This window comes from Phyllostomus discolor, chromosome 9 (genome assembly GCF_004126475.2).
Source record: "Phyllostomus discolor isolate MPI-MPIP mPhyDis1 chromosome 9, mPhyDis1.pri.v3, whole genome shotgun sequence".
Taxonomy (NCBI): domain Eukaryota; kingdom Metazoa; phylum Chordata; class Mammalia; order Chiroptera; family Phyllostomidae; genus Phyllostomus; species Phyllostomus discolor.
Window position 1 is genome coordinate 102170222 of NC_040911.2, and position 19308 is coordinate 102189529.

Sequence of the window (19308 nt, forward strand, 5' to 3'; positions counted from 1 at the left end):
CCAACAAAATGCTCTGTATTTCACCCCGGCTGGTGTGGCTCAGTGGGATGAGCTCCGACCTGCACAATGAGAAGTCACCGGTTCAATTTCCAGTCAGGGCATGGGCCTGGGTTGCGGGCCAGGTCCCCATTTGAGAGGCAACCGATCCGTGTTTCTCTCCCTCTCTTTCCCCCTCCCTTCCTCTCGCTCTAAAAAATAAATAAAATCTTTACCAAAAAAGAGAGAAAGATCTCTGTATGTAAGTAAGGCTGGGAAGCACCCCACGATCTCTGCTCCTTAGAAATAGCACCGTGCACACTCGCTCCTTCAAGCCTCTGGGAAGTCCTGCCACAAAGAAATGTCCACCCCGGCAACGGCGAGTGAAGAGGCTCCTGAACTTGTGGGTCCACGGGGCCCGCAGGGGCTGGCGGGGAGAGGGAGGAGGAGGAGCACAGCGGGAGGTGGAAGGCGCTCCCCCATCGGGGTGCCCCGACCCGCAGGAGAACGCAGCCTGGGGGTCTGGGCGGAGCACAGGATCCTCTTTGTGAGGACGGCCCCAGGGTGGTCCTGGGTCCCACTTCGGGGTGGTCAGGAGTGGAGGCGTTACCACACAGGGCTCCGGGTCCTCCGGAAGTTACAGTACAATGGGTCCCAGGGGAGGGGCCCTGGGCCAGCCCACCTCTGTCCTGGAGGTTCTTTGGTCTGTCTAGTGAATGGGGTGCTGCAGGGAGACGCCAGCACAGGGCCCGGCCTCGGGCTGTGGGCTGGAGCAGACCCCGGCGTCAGCCTGGACCTGCTCCCACTGAGCTGCAGCTGCCCAGATGCTGAGCAAGGAGCGCACAACCGGGCCGGGCGACCCTCCTCCAGGACACGGCATCCTAGCACAGGCCTGGCTCCCTGCCATGGAGAGAGCTCGCGGAAGCCCACGGCACCTGGAGGGGGGTGTTTCTGCTCCGTCTCGGTGGGGGGAGGGGGTGGAGAGGGGTTCAGAGCAGCCTGCAGGTGCTCCCGCGGCGGAGGGAGAGCTGCCGCCTCCCGCCCCGTGCACCCCACCCCCAGCAGCCCGCTCCCAGCTTTCAGACCCTCAGATCTGAGCAGGTAACTGCCCCGCCTTAACCCCTGATTAGCTCTTAGGATAAAAAGCCCAAATGCCCTAAAGTCTTCCGTGACATGTAACCGAAGGTCTGAAGTGGGAAACTTTTGGGAGAGGAAGGAGGCACTATTTTAACTCCAGGGGGGGGCATCCTCCCTCTAAGGCCCTGGGTGGCCCACCCCCCAACACCCTTCTCACGCCCCTCTCCTCCCACTGCAGCTTCCTTTCAGACGGTCAGCTGCCCCGACTCCAGCCGACCACAGGCCTTTGCACATGCTGTTCCCGCTACCTGGAACACTGTTCCCTAACCCTCTCCCTCTGTCACACCTGTTCGCCCTTCAGCTCCCCAGGGAAGCTTCCTCCAATGCCCTGATGGGCAAATCCTCATTGGCAGCTGGCCCTCTGAGACCCTCCTTCCTGGCACTCGGGCTGGTGTTTGAAGGGGCTTGCACGGTTCTCTGGGTTTTCCTTTTCCCCACGAGATGTTAAACCCCTCCTGGGCAGGAACCCGTCCTACTTGGCTCGCTGCTGTCCTAGCCCAGCGCCTAGCAAACAGCACAGCCTGCAGTGGGTGTGAAGTTCATGGTGAGCGGACACGCCGGCGTCCTCAGAGCATTCTGACCGGCCGAGGAGGTCTCCTGGCGTCACGGTCTGTAGCTCGTCTTGGTGAAAGGGGAAGGACGAATGAAGGACGAATGTTCTTCCAGAGCCCTCGGGTGCCTCCAATTCCCTGGGGCCTCAGCCCACCGCCCCGGTCTGTGCCCACGGGTCACAGACACTGGCCACCGTGCGGGCACCTCCACGCCCCCTCTTCCACCGGCCTGCTTGTGCAATCAGGGGTCTGCCACGTGACCCCCAGCAGAACCCCCAGTGGGAAGTTGCCAGCTGTGTGGGGTTCACCTGGGCCACTCTCATGCTGGCCCAGCCTCAACGCCAGCTCCTCATCCACGCGTGTCAGGAGGAACCCAGAGGGCGCGACAACAGGGAACTGAGGCTGGGGAGAAACGCCAATCTCGGATCTGCTTTTGAACCCAACTCCCATCCCCCCCCCCCTTGCTTACAAGCCCCAGGACTGGGCCCCAGAGTTCCTAGAAGCTGGGGGCCCTGTCTCCCTCGCCCGACCTCCCGAGTGAGGAGCGCTGGTGAGTCACGCAGGGGGCGGCAGTGCTGGGAGACAGGTCTGTGGTGACACGGAAAGACCTCCGGGGTCCCCCTGGGAAAAAAACGGGCCTTGTGGGGAGCCCTGCAGAGCTCCCGAGGCAGCTCTGGAAACCCCAGGCTGCTGGGCAGCTGCGTGCGGCTGGCACGGCGGCGGCGGGCGGGCGGGCTGCCAGGGACAGAGACTCATCTCCGAGACTTTCCCTGGTTGCCCCACTTCCTCCTGCCTCCAGCGCCGGCCCGAAATAGAACGAGGTAAATTCAGGCTCTTCACGCACATTCAAGGAATAAACAAACCAACACAGGCACAGTTATCGGGCCGGGGCATCTTTCCTACCTTTTTTTTTTTTTTTTAAAGAACCACAGGCTGCTTTAGGAGCCCAAACCAGAGGCAGCAAAGGGAAGAGCAGCGGCCGGCAGACGGGGGGGGAGGAAATGAACTTAACAGCGGCGCTTGCAGACAGCAGCATGTGTCTCGATGACCAGGTTCAAGGTTTCCGAGAGCCCAGGCGGATCAGAAGGACGCGAGGTGCGGTCAGAGGGGTGTCTGACTCATCCGGGCCGTGGCCGCACAGACCGGAGCGCGGTGGCGAGGGACAGGAGAGGCAGGGGCCACGGCCCCCTCAGGAAGCGAGCCAGGTGCCACGCCTCCTCCTGCCACCCCCGGCCCGCCACAGGCCTTCCTGGTGGACGCTCGTTTTCCGTCGTCCTTCGGGGAACCCCAGGCCCAGACTCCGAGTGTAGAGCTTGAACGCCCGCAGTCTGTCTGAGAGGTGACCCCGAGGGCCACCGGGAGGGGGGGCAGGGATGGAAAACAGACAGACAAGGACACCGTGGGCATCTGGACTCAGCCTGGTGCGGGAATGCCTGGGCCACAGGCCTCGCCGAGTCCTCCCCTGGGCACTCAGGGCTTGTGCACACGTAACGAACGGCCCAGGAGGGTCCCCATTTCCTCTCCTGGGAGGATGACGATGGGTTTCTCGGGGAACCCCTCTTTCTAACCCAGCCCCATCAGCAACGCTGACTCTCACACCACCAGGCCTCCCTCTCACGGCCCCGAGCCGTGGGCCCAACCCCAGGAACGAGGGGGGGGCCCAGAGCCGCAACCCTCGGCGTCGAGGGAAGAAGGAAGCCTCCTGCGGACCCAAGCGAGAGTCCCCGGGGAAGAGCCGGTTCTTGCTCCGGAAGCCCAGCCCGTGGGGCCCCGGGAAGCCGGGGAGCGGTGTTTCAGGGGGTGCAGTGCGGGAGCCACACAGGCGGGAGGGCAGGAGGACGCAGGGATGGTGGAGCAGGGGCAGGGCCCGCAGCCGTCCCCGGGGCTCGTCCAGGAGGGCAGCACCTCCACTTCTCCTGCCTGGCCCTCAGGTGCCAGCCCCCACGTCACCTGAGAGCATCCGGGGATCCACACCTGTCCCTCCACCCCCGTAGGGGAGGTTCTGCCTCCCGGGGCGCAGCTGGCAGTGTCTGCAGACGCCCTGAGTCTCCGAAACTGGCCGCATCGTCTCGTGCGTGGAGGCCGGGGATGTGCTCAGGCCCCTGCCGAGAAAGCCCCTTGGGAGGAGGGGGCCTAAGTCACCCTCCGGGGGCTCCGAGTAGCCTGGCCCCCTTGCCTGGCTGCCAGCCCTTGCCTGGCACTCTTCCCCGTGCTCTGCCCTTTATCAGGAAACATTTCCTGGCCAGTCCCTTGCAGACGCAGCCCTCCGCTCAGGGTCAGCTCCAGGGACACCTGACCTGAGCCCGGAGGCCAGCAGGGTCCCCTCGAGGGCAACCACGCTCGGTGGTGCGGCTGCGGCCGCGTCCAGGTCTGGCGGGAAGGAGTGCTGCAATCCATTAGCGATGCCTGCCGCGGGTCCCAGGCGGGAAGCGATAGTGCAGTGCGCTGGAATGCAGGCCAGGGGTCGGCTTTCCTCCCGACACCCTGGATGGGCAGAAGGCAGAGCCGTGGGTATTGTGTGTGGAGGGGGGGGGGGGTGCAGGGGAGAAAAGGGAAGAAAGAAAAAGCTCCGGCAGAGGCTGGCGGCGGGGAGACAAAGGGAGGGCCGGTGCCGGGACGACCCGGGAGCGGTTGGTTACCCAGAGGCCTGCCCCTGCTCTGCCCTGAACTGGAGATGACCAAGCACTTCCTTCCCCGGGGTGGACTCCTGTAAAACATTATCTTCTGGGGGAGCCTGCATTCCCCCATCCCCGCCGAGAGCATGTGTGAGCAGCGCTTTCCTCCCCGGCCACAGATGACCGCCCGTGACCAAATTGAAAAATATTAATTCTCTTTGTCTCCTGCCAAAAAGGCTAAAGCAATTACAGGCCCTGATATGAAACACAGATGTTAATACATTTGGAAAAACAGGCTCCTATAGGCGAACGCAGGTCCAAGAATGAAGTGCTCTTGGACTCAAAGCCCCGGATCGAGTTATACGGCCCGCCCCCCAGTGCCGACGCCCATTCCCCCCAAATTCGTCCCAGCGCAGGGGACCTGGGGCCATGGCCCAGGCAACGCTCCCCCTGTTTGCAGACCAGAACCAATCCACCCTCGGGTACCCACGGGCACACTAGCTCTAAATAATGTAATTATAATCATCACAGGGAAACGGCCCTAAGATCGAAAAGTATTATAATTACGGGCAATTTTCACTTGTTGGAAATGGGGCTCAGATGCCGGAGAAAAGACCGAAAACCAGGCGTGCTCAGGTTTCAGTTCTGGAGGAGAGGACACCGGGACGGGACGGACCGGCCCCGGGCGGGAGGTGCCGGGAGGGCGAGGGGCAGGGCCCGGCGCTCCCTGGCCCTCCCTGGCCGACAGGTACCTGCCGTGCACGCACCTGTGCCGGGCACCAGAAGGTGGTGGGTGCTGGAAGAGCCTGGGTGGACTCAGGAGGCCCAAGCTGGAAGGCCAGGTCCTTCCTCCGTCTGTTCACGCACGTGTGCTTTGCAAAGTGCCTACTGTGCGCCAGGCTCCAGGGACAAAAGAGGCGCCAGCACTGCTGGGACGAGCCTCGCAGGCCTTTAGTCTTCTCTGCCTCAGTTTCCTTGGGCAGGAAAGACGTGTCCCCGCCGGTGCCGATCCCCGGGGTGCGTTAGGGGAGTGAACATACATGTCCACCCGCCGAGGGTGGCAAACGAATGGGCCTGGGGCGGGGGGTGGGGGGTGTCCGCTTCCTGCCCTGAGCCCCTCCCGCTGTGATCGTGTGCCTCGGTTTCCTCGTCGGCGGAGCGAGGTGGGTGAAGGCGCCCCCCCACCCCGGGGGGGGGCGCTGGGCTGGGGAGGACCACAGAGTGTCTGCTCACTACATGGGGAGTGCTCGCTACAGCCGCCTCTGCCCCTGTCGCCGTTCACGAAGGCAGCCCTCTCCTCGCCAGGGTCCGGGGAGGTGGTGCCGAAAAAGAGGGGGTGACGATCACACGGCGAATTCGGGGGACGGCGGCCAAATCAACTGAGAGGTAAAAGGAGCAGCCCTTTCCCACCGGGCGGGCCTGCAAGGGGACTGTTGCTTCCTGGGGACACGGCTCACCGTGGCCTTCGTGGTCGAGCGCTCGATCCACGAGAGGGATGGGCGCAGAGCGGACACGGAGGAGGCGAGCCCAGTACACGCACTTGGTGCCACCCCTTCCAGAAACACATCCAGACCCCCATCCGCTCACCGTGGGGAGTCCCGGCCCCCCCCAGCGCTGTCCGCCTGCACAGTCCCAGGAGGAGTCTCAGGGGAGGCGTCTCCCGCCCTATGAAAGGGGTGAAGGGACCCATCCAAGGTCCCCCAGATCCTGGAAGGAGGAGAACAGAGCAGCAAGGGTGTCCGCTCTGGGAGTTTTAAAAGTCCTCAGGGCCAAGGTGGTTCCGGGACCAATGCACCCCAGTTCCGAAGTTCTACTTCTTAACTGGTTTTGAACTTGACCTCCAGCCCGTGGCCTCGGGAGGGTCACCTGACTGCTCTGTGCCCCAGTGGCCTCACCCACAAATCGGGGGAAAACGGACTTCCCGAGGCCGTTGGGAGGAATGCGACAGGGCGTGTGCCCCTTGCTGAGCACCGGCCTGCTCCTGGCGAGGTCTCAGCGAATCAGATCTGTCACCACTGACTCCCTGAGCCCCCCACCCCCCCATTCTCCCCTGGCAGCCAGGCTGGGGACGGCTTATGGAAGGAAATAAACGGCACAAAAATCAAAAACCACCAAGCCCCCCACGCCCCGCCGGCCTCAGCCCGCAGGACAGGAAGCCAAGGGGCCATTGGCCCCGGGGTGCCAAGCATGGCAGGCCGGCTGCGCTGTGACCAGCACTAACTGGACTGGACACAGGGTTGCCACCGCGGCCAGCGACAGGCCCAGAGCAGCAGCCCCAGAGCAGCAGCCCCCTGCGGACTGGTGACAGGACCCCACTGGGGACCGAGAGACGCCCTCAGCCCTCGGCCGCTGCTCCAGCTGCTCCGGCTGCTCCGGGCGGGGTCTGGAGTGGGGCCCAGGGGCGGGCAGCAGGGAAGCGGGCCGGGGCGCCCCTGATCCGGAGACTGCTCCCTGGCGCGCTCTCCTCGGACCTTCCAGGCCGTTCCGGCGGGGCCCTGGCAGCCGCCCCCCCCCCCTCCCAACCCAAGGAAAGGCTACTGGGGAGCTGTCCGGGAAACTCCTTCGGAAGCGGCTCCAACCCAGAGCTCACACCCTGGGGCTGAGGTGTGCTGGCGAGAGACAGAGGCCAGGAGGCATGGAACTGGGCACGTAGGCCTTCGGGGACAGCAAGAAGGCTCCAGAAGCTTCCAGAAGCCTCCAGAACCAAAACCCGTAGGGCCCTGGTGCCCTCAGCCGCCACCTCCCCGTGCCGTTCAGACTGCCAGTCGGGGCCTGGGCCACAGCTGGGGCTCAGCCCTGCGGGGGGAGAACAGTCACCTTTGGGAGACCAGGCCGAAGGGCGCCTGGGGGCCTGTTACTGGGAGAAATGGCTCCCCTGCCATCTCGTGGGCACAGGACGGCTCCCCGAGGAGGGAGAGGAGGGACCCTAGCCACCTGTCCCTGGCCCTGGCCACCCAGGAAATCACCTGGGAGCTGTAACAACACCGACGCCCAGGCCCACCCCCAGCCTGCGCTGGGTGGGGCGGGGAGAGGGGCACCCACCTGCTGCCCTGCAGGAGTGCCGGGGAGGAAACCGGCACCAGGGGGCAGAGAACAGGAGCCCGGAATCCGGGACCCAAGCTCCCGTCCCGACTCGGCCCCTCGCTAGCTGCGCGACCTCCGCTGAGTGACTTCCCCTCTCGGAGCAGCCGCCACACCTGGGAGTGAGAGGACAGGTCTCCGTAGGGTCACTGACAAGGGGCACACAGCCAAGGTGCAGCGTCCAGCAGGACGCGTGAGGATGAGCCCAGGGCCTGGGGCGGGCAGGCGGTGGGGGTGCTCTGGAGGGTGAGCGTGTCCCTCGGCCCAGACATGCCCATGGGGCCAGGTGTGAGGCCCTGCCGCCTCGGGGCTGCCCTGGGGGACACTGCAGGGTCAGCAACACCCTCCCAGCGACCATCCTCCACACCCAGCGCCCCTGAACCTTCTCCCTGTCCCCTCGGACCTAACCCTGAGGACATCCCCGGGCGGTGGGGGCAGAAAGGCCAAAGCTCAGGCGCCACCCCAGCCAGCTGACCCCAAACCACATTTCCCCCTGACCCCCCAGAGCCACGCGGCTGAGCTGAGCTGTTAGGTGGCAAGGATGTCCCCAGACTAGGCTCCCCAGGGTGAGGGGCACTGCTGAGGAGCCCAGTGACGCCTCTTCCTTGTTGGGGGAGCTAAGAGCCTGGGCTGGGCTGCGGGGGGCTGCCCGTGGCAGAGCCCCCCACCACCCTGGGCAGCACAGGGGCCCAGGGCTTGCCTCCTCACTCCTCAGGGCCTGGGGGCTACCTTCCGGGCTGCAGGCAGCCGGCAAGCCTGCACCGGGCCCCTCCCAGCCCGTTGCAGGGACAGCTCTCTCGTCCCCACAGTGACTCAGGCTGCCACCAATCCCATCTTGGCCCCGGAGACCACTCTGAGGTCACCCTCCTGGCAGCCAAAGTCCCTGGGATGGACCACGGGACATTTTTTCATCCAGCTGCCCACATTCTCTAGACCTGGGCAGTGGCCACCGCCCGGTGGGAGGGTCCTGCTGCCCTGAAGGCCTGTGCCGGCCTCCAGGGTGTATCTCCCAGTGAAACCAGATCCCCTACAGACAGGGCGGGGGGGGGGGGGGGGGGTGGAGAATGGGAAGTGCAAAGTCTAGTTTCCAGGAATGAAACCAGTTGTTAACGTGTGCAACCCTGGCCCCCAAACACCCTCACCTCCAGCTGAAACTGAAGTTTAAGCCAATGGGGACAGACAGGCAAGTGAGCCCAGCTCCAAGACTCAGGGCCCCGGCTGGCCAGGTCCTGGGCGTGGGGACCGGAAAAGGAGGGCAACACTCAGATGCCTTGGCCCCTGGTGCCCCCCCGCCCCACAAGGCCACTGGAGCTGAGGGCACGGACCTCAGACCTGCCTCTCAGCCTCCCCCCCGCCCGGCCCACAGCCCGCCAAGGGCGGTCCCAGCTGTCTGGGGCCATGCTGCACGCCGGGCCCAAGGGCCGTGGAAGGCCTCCAGCTCGGCTCATTGTTGGAATTTGATCTGGATTCCGAGAGATCAAGAGGCCTCGGTGGAAAGTGGCTGTCACAAGGGGAGAGACTCGGAGGCCAACCCACGCCAGCTAATCCCCGGCACCCTGGGGCTTTCCTGGAGCTCAGGCTGCGGCTCACCAGAGAGCCAGATGTCACAGCTCCGCACAGCTGGGCAGCCGCGGCGAGCAGGCCACACAGCAGGGCGGCCGGCGGGCAGGGTCCTGGCTCCTCCCTGGGGATCACCAGATCAGCCACAAGCCCTTCGGCTTACGGGCTGAGGAAGCACAGACAAGGGAGTCACCCCCACACAAACCCAGGCCTTTGTCCCCACGGAGGGTTAGCACAGGGGGGAGGCAGGGCCACAGCTCTCCACGTGCCTAAGGAGGTCTCTGCACTCCTGGGATGATGGCAGTGATGGTGATGGTGGTGGTGATGGTGGTGATGGTGATGGTGATGGTGGTGGTGGTGATGGTGGTGGTGATGGTGGTGATGGTGGTGGTGATAGTGATGGTGATGGCAGTGACGGTGGTAAAGGTGGTGATGATGGTGATGGTGATGATGGCAATGATGGTGGTGATGATGACAATAGTGATGATCCTAATATTAGTGTAACTTTACTGAGCAGTTGTTATGTTATGAAGATATTGACCTGCTTTATCCTCACCACAGCGCTGGGGGGTGGATGCAGTCACGATCCCTGCCGTAGAGAGGAGCCAACCGAGGCTCCAAGGGGCCGGGGCTTCCCAAGACCGCACTGGCGCGGAGTGTTGGGACTCACGCCCACACTCTTACTGGCTGGGCTATGCCACCTGGGGAACTACCTGGTTGGATGGTCTTACTTCTGGAATAAAAAACAAAACAACCCACTATGGAAAAACACTAATTGTTTTTTTTTTATTTATTTTTAGAGAGGGAAGGGAGGGAGAAAGAGAGAGAGAGAGAGAGAGAGAGAGAGAAATATCCATGTGCGGTTGCTGGGGGTCATGGCCTGCAACCCAGGCATGTGCCCTGACTGGGAATCGAACCTGTGACGCTTTGGTTTGCAGCCCGCGCTCAATCCACTGAGCTACGCCAGCCAGGGCTAACTGTTTTTGTTGTTGTTGTTGTTGTTGTTGTTGTTTGTTTGTTTGTTTTTAAATGCAACATTTTAATGCTACTGAATGAGGGCCTTGCTCCCTTCTTTCACGAGAGAAGGGAAATTTAGAAATCCACAGGGAGCCGCCCCTTCTCCCTACCCCCTGCACTGCCTCTCCCTGCACCCCCCACTCCATACTCTGCACCCATCATGTCACTTTCTGGCCTTGGACGTGAGCCCCTGGAGGGCCAGGACTGGCTCCGTGGTGCATGGTATGCAGCAGGTGCTCAAACCATGGCTGACAATGGACTTGGCCTCCCAGCAGGCACGGAGAGCTCAGTGGCTGCTGCACCAACAACCCACAGGTCTGCCCTGCTTCCCTCCATGGGCAGTGGCCTCTGCCCTCCGTCTTGCCCACCTCGGGGGTTCTGGCGCTCTTCCCAGTGCGAGGACCAGAGTGGGTGTGCCCAGGGGCCGTGGGCCCTACGGGCTTGGCGCCCCTCCCACCCAGAGCGCCCACTTGCGGCACGAGGGGACAGTGCCAGCTGCACCCGGGCCGACCCCGGCGCCCCATCGACCAGCGACCACTGGCCAGGAAGGGAACCCAAGGCTGCCTGGAGAGCTTGCAGGAGGAGCGGCCCAGGTGACACCAGGTCTGTTCGGCCGGCCCCAGTCGGGGCGGCCACGTTCCTGAGGGCAAGCCCCCTGGTAAAGTTTTGGAGGCAGGTGTGGGAGCCTGCCAGGGCCCGGGAGTGAGCAGGGCTCCGGGTTTGCCCAAGTGCTACCGACAAACAGCTTTGGGCACCGGGTTTGCTCCCCCCCCCCCCTTTAATCTGCCCTCATGAGAAAGGTCAGACACAGGTTCTGGGTCAAGAGTCCCTGGAGATTTGTCAGAGCACAGAGCACACATATGGCAACGCCCCCCGCCCCCGCGGGTAAGGGGGGCACCTGAGTATTTTAGTAAAAAAATTCGGGGGCAGCTGCCGCCTCCCCTGCACCCACACCCAGGTTCCAGTACCGCAGGGGGCTGCTCCAAAACGCCAGGTTCACCCAGTGAGGTCCCATTTGTCACCCGTCAGACTGATACAAAGGTCAGAACGGTTGGACGCGAGACCTGTGGGTGAGCACGGGCGGGGGGCGGAGCAAGCCTTCTCCGTGGCGGCTGCTGGGACCGTACGTCGTCACAGCCCCACGGACGGCCGTCAGCCCCTGTCAGCGTCGCCTCTGCGGGGTCCGCCCTAAGGGCTGCGCAGACATGGAACGAGCCAACACACGCGAGACCCGGGAAACACCCGAGACAGGTGTGGTTCTCTCAGTATTTAAGGCGACCCCCCACCCGGCGGCGGCCGGCAGGCAAGGTGCTAACGGTCCCCACAGCCCTGCTGGGGTAACAGGTCCCCCTCCCGACTGGAGACGCTAGAGCACCCCCCATCAGGAGATGCCCACCACCCCGCCTTCCAGTAATTTCCGAGGAACAGGGTGCCGAGGTGGGGGTGCAAGTCTGATCCCTGGGATGCCCCCCAAACCCAGCCGATGGCTGGGACGACCTTGGCCTTGTGCTCCGCGGGACTGAAGAAAGCACTTGTTACGTACGTGGTCCAGCCCACCTGGACCTTAGCCTTCGTACCTCGAGGAAGACCACGAAACTAAAGAGGCTCAAGACATGAATGTCTTCCAACGCCAGCTTTCGGTCCCTGGCCTGGCTGGCGGAAGGAAGGCTGAGAGTCCTCTGTTTCTTTTTGGTTTGGGGGTTTCAACACCCTCACCCCATTCCACACGGCCACTCCGGCTGGCTGCCTGACATCTCATGCTGGGGCACAGGGTGAGGAATGGGAGAGAGGTAGACCTTCAAAAATGGTCCTTCCTCTTCCTCATCCACCCCACCCCCCCCCCCCCCGCCACTTCCAGGCCCCTAAAACGCACCAGGCCCAGGCCACCCAGGAATAATACCCCCAAGGGGCTACCCAACCTCAGGCTCAACCTGGCCATCCCGGTTCCGCACAGGATTCGTGGATGGGGATGGTTTTAAGTACCAAAGGCACGCACCACAGGCCTTCTGGAACGGAGAAACTCAGTCCCGGGCCTAGCCCACGGGGGGTGCTTCTGGGGGCGCGCAGCCATGACTGCCCCCGCCCGTCCCCACCCGGCCCCACCCAGGGCTGCCGCGCCCTCCCTCCTCTGCGCGGGGAGGCGGCGCCGCACCCACCTGCTCGAGTGCTCCTGCAGCACCTGGTACACGCGGATGCGAAAGGTCTCGTTGTCGAAGCGCTCCCGGATGTAGTCCTTGTAGATGCGGAACTCCGCCGCCGTCACGGCTTCCCCCTCGGGGATCTTGGACAGGTCGAACCGGAACTCCCGGTGGTGGTAGCGCGGGTGGAAGAACTCTTTGTCGTGCTCCACTGGGGAGGGGAGAGAACACACACGGGCCCCGGGGGCGCGTCAGTGCCTGGGGGTCCCCCTCCCGGCTCGGAGCCCAAGCGCGCGGACGAGGCCGCGGGGGGAGGCGCCTAACTGCCCATCCCTCGCTGACCCGTGGCGGGCGGGCGCGCCCCAGGCTCAGACCCCGTGGTCGCCTGGGAAACAAGGGCAGTGACTCCGCACCCACCCTGAGGGGTACAGGGGGGCCCCCGGCCTCTGCTATCCCAGAGGCCCTGCACAGACTCGGGTCCCGGGAGGCCGGGCCCCGGTTGGAATCCAGGCCCGGCCACCGACGCGCTGAACGGCCAGGACAAGGAACCCAGGAAGCTCCATTTCCCCATCTGAAAAATGGGGTAACAATCCTCCTCCGTTCGCTGCCGTCTGAGGTAAGTGATGTGATTCACAGAAGCAGCTTGACCTCGGGGAGGGCTGGCGGACCGCCGGCCGAGCTGTTAGGAGTGACCATCAGCCTGGCCCCGCCCCGCGGTGCCTGCCTGTGCCAATCACCCGGCAGCAGCGCTGGGAAAGCGCTGGTGCCCTGGGCCCCTCGGGGGGCTGGCACGCATTTCCCGACCGGCTCTCCGGGCCCCTGTCTGCAGTGTCTGCCCGTTTCCACCTGGGCGGACCTCCGCTGCCCTAAGCGGGTGTGGGCCAGCGGGCACCCGGGGCGCTGGTGGCCTGCGGTCCTCACCCCCCACTCTGCGCCAGCCGCACCGGCATCGCTGGGGAGGGGTTCGGACACCTGCATGTTTTAAAGCACCCAGATGTTTCCCATAGCAGCCGGGGTTTACACCCACCATTTTGGACTAAAAGCAGGAGAAGGGATGGGCGGGTCTCGGGGCGGCGGGGAGCTTTGGGAAAGGACCTCAACGCGAACTGAAGCACAGAACCTCAGTGCGTCTCCCTGACGTGGGCGGTGAGCCTAGGCTGAGATCCCGTGAGACGGGCACACGCCCAGGAACAGGTTTCCGGGCGTGGACCTGGGGTTCCCGAGGGCCCTGCGTCCTCTGGACCAGAACGGAGCAGGAGTGAGGCTGGGACTCATCAACTGCAGGGAGGATGCAGCCAGGGGGCCAGGCCCCGGGGCTGGCAGCATCTGCAGCTCCTTTCATCTCCTGGGAGACGCGGCCCGTCTGCACTTCCCGCCTGGGGGCGGGGGCTGGCTCGGCCTGGGGCGAGGAGCAGCAGCACCCACGAGGAAGGAGGGACCCGGCACCAGGGGCCCCTATGGGTCTCCGAGGGAAAGATACTGGGGTGAGGGCAGCGGGCACTGGAGAAGGGTCCACTCATCGGGCTGTTCCCTCCTGGGCAGAGGGGCAGGTGGCATCCTCATGGCTAGGGGACCTGGCTGGGCACAGGCGTGCCCCTGCCTCTGGGACCCTGGGCTCCACAGGAGAGCTGGCTGGATGTGCAGCCAGACTGCAGCTGTGCTCACACACTCACACACTCACACACTCACGCTCACACACACACACCCCTTTATATCCACAGGGAACACTTCTCTTCTGACCCCGTCTAAGAAAAAGGCCAGGCTGAACCCGAGGGAGGGCAGAAAATGGCCATGGGGACCCTGGTTTATGAAGACGGAGGAGGAGGGAGGGGGTCTTTGGCAGCAGCTTCCAGGGAGTGCACACAGTGGGGGGATCAGGTGAGCCTCGGGAGGGGACCCCGGGATGCGGGGGTAGGCACAGCAGAACGCCCGGAGCCAGCCCTCTGCGCCCCTCGAGCTCACTCCACCTGCAGGTTGGGAGGGGGCGCCCCTGAGACCCCGGAGCAGTGGCGTGGCCTGTCCGGAGTCAGGGAGGAGCTGGGACTCCCATCCAGTGCTGCCCCCACTGGGAGGGGGGCCTCAGGGCACTAACAGCTGGGCCATGAGCCCCTGTGCTGGTTTGTCAGAGCTTTTCCACGTGTTACGGCACACACGCCGCGTGCACGCAAACCAGATGTGCGCCATGCGGTGCATCCGTGCAGAGTGAACCCCCCCACCCCGTGGAGCCCCCTCCCAATGAAGAAACAGACCGAGGCCGTCCGTGCTCCTCCCCCGACCTCCCCAACAGCGTCCCCAGCCCTAGGTCAGCGGTGCTCGCCGATGAGCTCTCTAAACAGGGGCGAGTGCGGGACCTTCTGTGCCCGCCTCCTTCCCTCCGCAGGGCGGGTGGGACCCGCCCACACCGCTGTGGGCGCCCACTCGTGCTCACCACTGTGGATGAGGCCGGTGTGGCTGTACCACGGTTGTGTCCCTCCCCCTGCCCGTGGGCGTCTCTCTGGGTGGTCCGCAGTCCGCGGCTGCCACGAGCATCCGGGCCCTTTATTTCGGCGCGTCTCCTGGATACGCAGCCCGAGATGCGGGCCTGTGTGTGCTCAGCTCTGGCCACACTGCCAGGCTGTCCCCCCAGACAGTGTGCCCGAGAGACTCCCACGGGCGTGCCAGGAGGAGACCACACGTCTGTCTAGGGCGGGACGGGCATCACCTGGGCAGGATGTGTGCATGCCCCCACCCAGGTGCTTTTCTGCGGGGGGGGGGCTGGGAGGGGGGCAGCGAGGCAACAGACAGCCCTTGGAGAGTATCCTGGACCCCCAGTGAACGGTGAAGTGCACCCAGGCAGCCCCCACCCCTTTGCTGTGACCTCTCAGGTCCCCCCGCCCACCTGACCCCTCCGGCCACCCCTTGAAACCTGCCGTTAGATACCCCCCTGTGCGGGGGGTGACACAGAGCTGCAGGACGGCACCAGGGAGAGCCAGTCCCCTGTTCCCTGGCCCCACGCCACCGACAGAGCGTACAGACAGTCTCCGCTTCCAGCCGCCTTCCTCCCCTCGCCCAGCAGAGCCCACCCCCCAAGGGCCAGAAAGACCCTGGTCGGTTTGCAGTGACGACGGACGAAGAACCCAGAGGAGCAAAAAAAAAAAAAAAAAGGATGCAGTTTCATGAGTGCTTGCTCTGTGGCGGGTCCCAAGGTGAGGACTCTGCACCAGTCTGATGGACCCCAGTGAGGCAGGACCGGTCTCCACTTTACAGACGGGGACACTGAGGCAGCCAGGTAGGTGACTTGGCCAAGGTAAAAGTTAGGTGAGAGGCGGAACTCCAAAACCCACACTCTTGACGTTCACATGATCTGGAGCCAGGTGGCAGGAGTTCCAGTCTCAGCCGTGCCCCTTACCAGCTGCATGGCCTCGGCTGGCTTAACCTCCGTGTGCGTCCCCTTCCTCTGAGACACTAGCAGTGGCCCTTTCTCGGCGGGTCGCCGGGAGGACAATAGGAGCCCGGCACATGGAAAGCACTCCGTGTTGGCCGTGGTTACAGGGTCTCCGGAACAAGGAGCCAGGAGAACGGCCACCCGTGCAGCAGCAGGAGTTCGTGTGTGAGCATTTACGTAGTGCCAAGATAACTGCATTTGGGGCAAAAGTGCCATCGCGCCAACAATACAGAAACGTTTGAATGAGCATGACATTCACACAGGTGCGCTTGCTGAAGCCGCACACCCGATGGAGAAAGGAAACACTGATACCTAATCACAGATACAAAGTTTATTGTAGCAGGTCTATATGTAACCATTTCAGTATGTAAGATTAAATTGTATCTTAACTGGGAAGACCCTTTAGATATCAGACAATTAAGAGAGCAGGCTTATAAAGCTTCTCTTTTAAAAAGGGTACGTGAACAAAGTGTCCAACCGAACTTCTTGCCACATTGGACCACAGACGAGCCAGTGAAGGGCAAGGACTTGGGAAGGGGTGTCCCCGGGAGCTGGGGATGCCCAGCAGACCACCGCTGGCAGGTGTGACACCGCAGGGACAGCTCTGCAGGGGACGTGGAGGGAAGGGAACACAGGTGGCCGTGGACCGGTTACACTTGGGGTGAACAGTGAGCAGCCCGAGGGGAAAGCTGGAGTGGACGGTGGAACAGAGAGAGGTCTGGAACCCTGGCGAGAAGCCCAGCGTGGGGCTGCTGGGCCGGGCTGATGGCTGACATTTCGTGGAGAAAACGCACAGGTGATGAGAGAGCCCAGCAAAGCCTCGGGTGGACAGGCGGGGGCTGCAGGGGGATGGGGAACGTGCCCCACCCCGCCCCGGAGAACGTGGCCCGGGGGAAGGAGCAGGACCCAGGACCCGCAAGATAAGATGACCTGGTGGCGGCCAGATTCAGATCTGAAAGGATGGGGAGACCATTCCCTGGGTTTGGTCATCGGCGGCTTCACAGACCTCATGGGGAGTAACTCTCCTGGGGAGTAGCTCTCCTGGGGAGTAACTCTCCTGGGGGAGTAACTCTCCTGGGGGAGTAACTAACTCTCACGGGGACATCCGGGCAGAAGAGACACCTGCAGAGCGAGACAGGGGCCACTGGCCGACAAGCCATCCGCACCGGGGTGGGGGGGCGGCGGTCAGCCACACAGAGCTGCCTTCCCTCTCCCCCAAGCCCGCTCTTGGCCCAGCGAGGCGAGGTGAGTCAGTCGACGGGTGGTGGCCAGCGTCCCCGCCCAGCAGCTCCTTCCAAAACCGTGTGGTTTCCAGAAAGAGGCTGGTTAACCCTGGGACCATGCGGTCTGCCCCAAGGATGCCGCTAAGCTGTGAGATGGGACCAGATGTTTTATGGGCCAAGGCACGCTTCCCGGGGAAACCTGCAAGCCCGGCGCCGGGACTCTGCTCCTGACTCGGAGACTGGTTTCTGGGAGCTCAAGCTGCACGGAGGAGCCCCGGTGACGGCTGGGACAGACCCCCGAACCCCTTTAATGAGGCTAAAGCTCTGGGACCCCACAGAACCCGCCGACGTCCACCACGTAACCGGCAGCTCGAAATGAGTTTCCGAGGACCCTTGCCTGCTGAGGAGCCCCCACCCCCAATTAACTCTGCCACCTGCAACCCAGACCCTGCCCCTTCCCGCAGGGGACACCTTCCTCCGAAAGGTGCCGGCACAGGCCAGCCTTCACCGGGGCTGAGGTCCCCGAGGCTGCCGTCAGGAGGGACGCCCAGCCCCGCGGCGCTGGGACGCGGGACCCGATGATGATGACGACGACCGTGGTGAGAGGAAGGCCCTTGAACGGCCGCCGGAGTCCTGCCGTAACCTAGGCGTCCTCGAGGGAGGAGCAGACACACCCAGCGACTCGACCAGGGACACGGTCTCTTCGTGACGTGAGCGCTGGTACAGGGCACTTGCAGCAGAAGGAGGGGGCGGTCCTGACCCCAGAGGCAAGGCAGGGAACGCTGCACACGGGTCTAAAGCGACAGCCGCTGTCGAGAGAATATCTCGCGTCTCCTGGCACCCCAGTGTCCTCGCCGACAAGCACTGACGGTCCCGGAGCGCCCCGCGCGGGTGTGCGAGGGTCCCCCTCTGTCCTGCCAGAGGACGGCGCTGATAAGAAGCCCAGTTACGTTGCCGTGGTCACGCACCTGACCCCCAAACTGCCAGGTCACAGCCGCCATGTTTAAAGTTTTTTTTTAAGATTTTATTTTTATTTATTTTTAGAGAGGGAAGGGAGGGAGAAAGAGAGAGAGAGAGAGAGAAACATCAATGTGTGGTTGCTGGGGGCCGTGGCCTGCAACCCAGGCATGTGCCCTGACTGGGAATCGAACCTGCGATGCTTTGGTTCGCAGCCCGAGCTCAATCCACTGAGCTATGCCAGCCAGGGCTTAAAGTTTTATTTTTAATTGTGGTAAAATTCCCATAACATAAAATCGATCATCTTAGCCATCCTGATGTGTACAGTCCATTCACGAGGCTGTGCCAGCAGTGTGCAGAGCGCGTGTGATCTGTCAAAGCTGCAAGTCTGTCCCCGTTAAACCAGCGCCCGCTCCCCAGTCACCCCCAGCCCCTGGTGCCCCGCATTCCCCTTTCTGTCCCCGTGAAGTGGGTGACCCCGGTGCCTCCTGTCGGTGGGCGTGTGCAGTCTTTGCTACTTGCTGGCTGACTGACTCCACTCCATGTCCCCGAGGCCCGCCCCTGCTGTAGCGTGCACCGGAGTTTCCTTCCAAGGCCGACTGGTGTTCCGCTGTGCTGAGGGGCCGCATTTTGTGTGTCCGTCCACCCGTCCACCCGTCCATGGGCACTGGGGTTGCACCCACCTCCTGGCAGCTGCGAAGGACGCTGCTCTGGATACGGGTGTGCGAGTATCTCTTCAAAGCCTTGCTTTTAATTCTTGTGGACAGAGACCCAGGAGCAGAATGGCTGGATTGCGTGGTGGTTCTGTTTGTGATTTTTTGAGGAACTGTCACCCCGTTCTCCCTCGAGGCTGCACCGTGTGACAGTCCCGCCCACAGTACACGAGGCTTCCGGTTGCTCCACATCCCGGCTGCCACTCGCTCTTTTCTGAGGTTTCGTTTCGAGAGTGGCCACCCTGCTGGTGGGGGGCGGACGGTCACCATGACCAAGGCCCGCCCACCGGCCTGGATGCCCTGTCCTCAGTGTCACACACCCCATGTCATGGGACCCCTGCACACGGGGAGCACGCACGCCGGGCCCATTTTACAGATGAGGACATCGAGGCTCGGAGAGGCCAAGTCACTCGCCCACAGCTGTACAGCTTATCTGAGTCCCCACGTGGCCTTCAGCACTCAGCCGCACTCTCTCCCTCAAACCGGGAACCGCCCGACCTTGAACCTGTGAAGACGATCACACACGGACGGCTCCGATGAAGGCCAAGCTCCTGGCCCACGTGACGCGTCACAGCATTCGTCCCCTTAGAAATGGAGCCCAGAGACCGAAGACTGGGCCGCCCGCTCGGGTGTCTCCCTGGCCTGTAGGTTCTGCTCTGGCCCCATGCCAGAGTCGCCCCTGAGCGAGGCTGACAGCTGGAAGATTCTGTAGCATTAACCCATCTCCCCATCAGCACCCCCCCAGCCCCCCAAATCGGGGGCCAGGGCCCTGCCTGGGGGAGGGCACACAAGAGGCATTGTCTCCCCAGCCCCCCGGACTGCTGCTGCTGCCTCAACGCTGCAACTTCCCTCCCGATGCTCGGGCGGCCGGCAGGACCACCGGGGGTCCCAGGGCCGGGCGCTCCGAGAGGGTCTT

At 63.5% G+C, this 19308-nt stretch overlaps 1 protein-coding gene across 1 annotated transcript in view; it reads right to left on the bottom strand.

Moving 5' to 3' along the window:
• Nucleotides 1–19308, bottom strand: part of BMP7 (bone morphogenetic protein 7) — a 68195-nt gene that overhangs the window by 27282 nt on the left and 21605 nt on the right. Inside the window, exon 2 of the mRNA XM_028524116.2 lies at nucleotides 12094–12286. Coding sequence (XP_028379917.1) covers nucleotides 12094–12286 — 193 coding nt within the window. The remainder of the gene's footprint in view (nucleotides 1–12093; nucleotides 12287–19308) is intronic.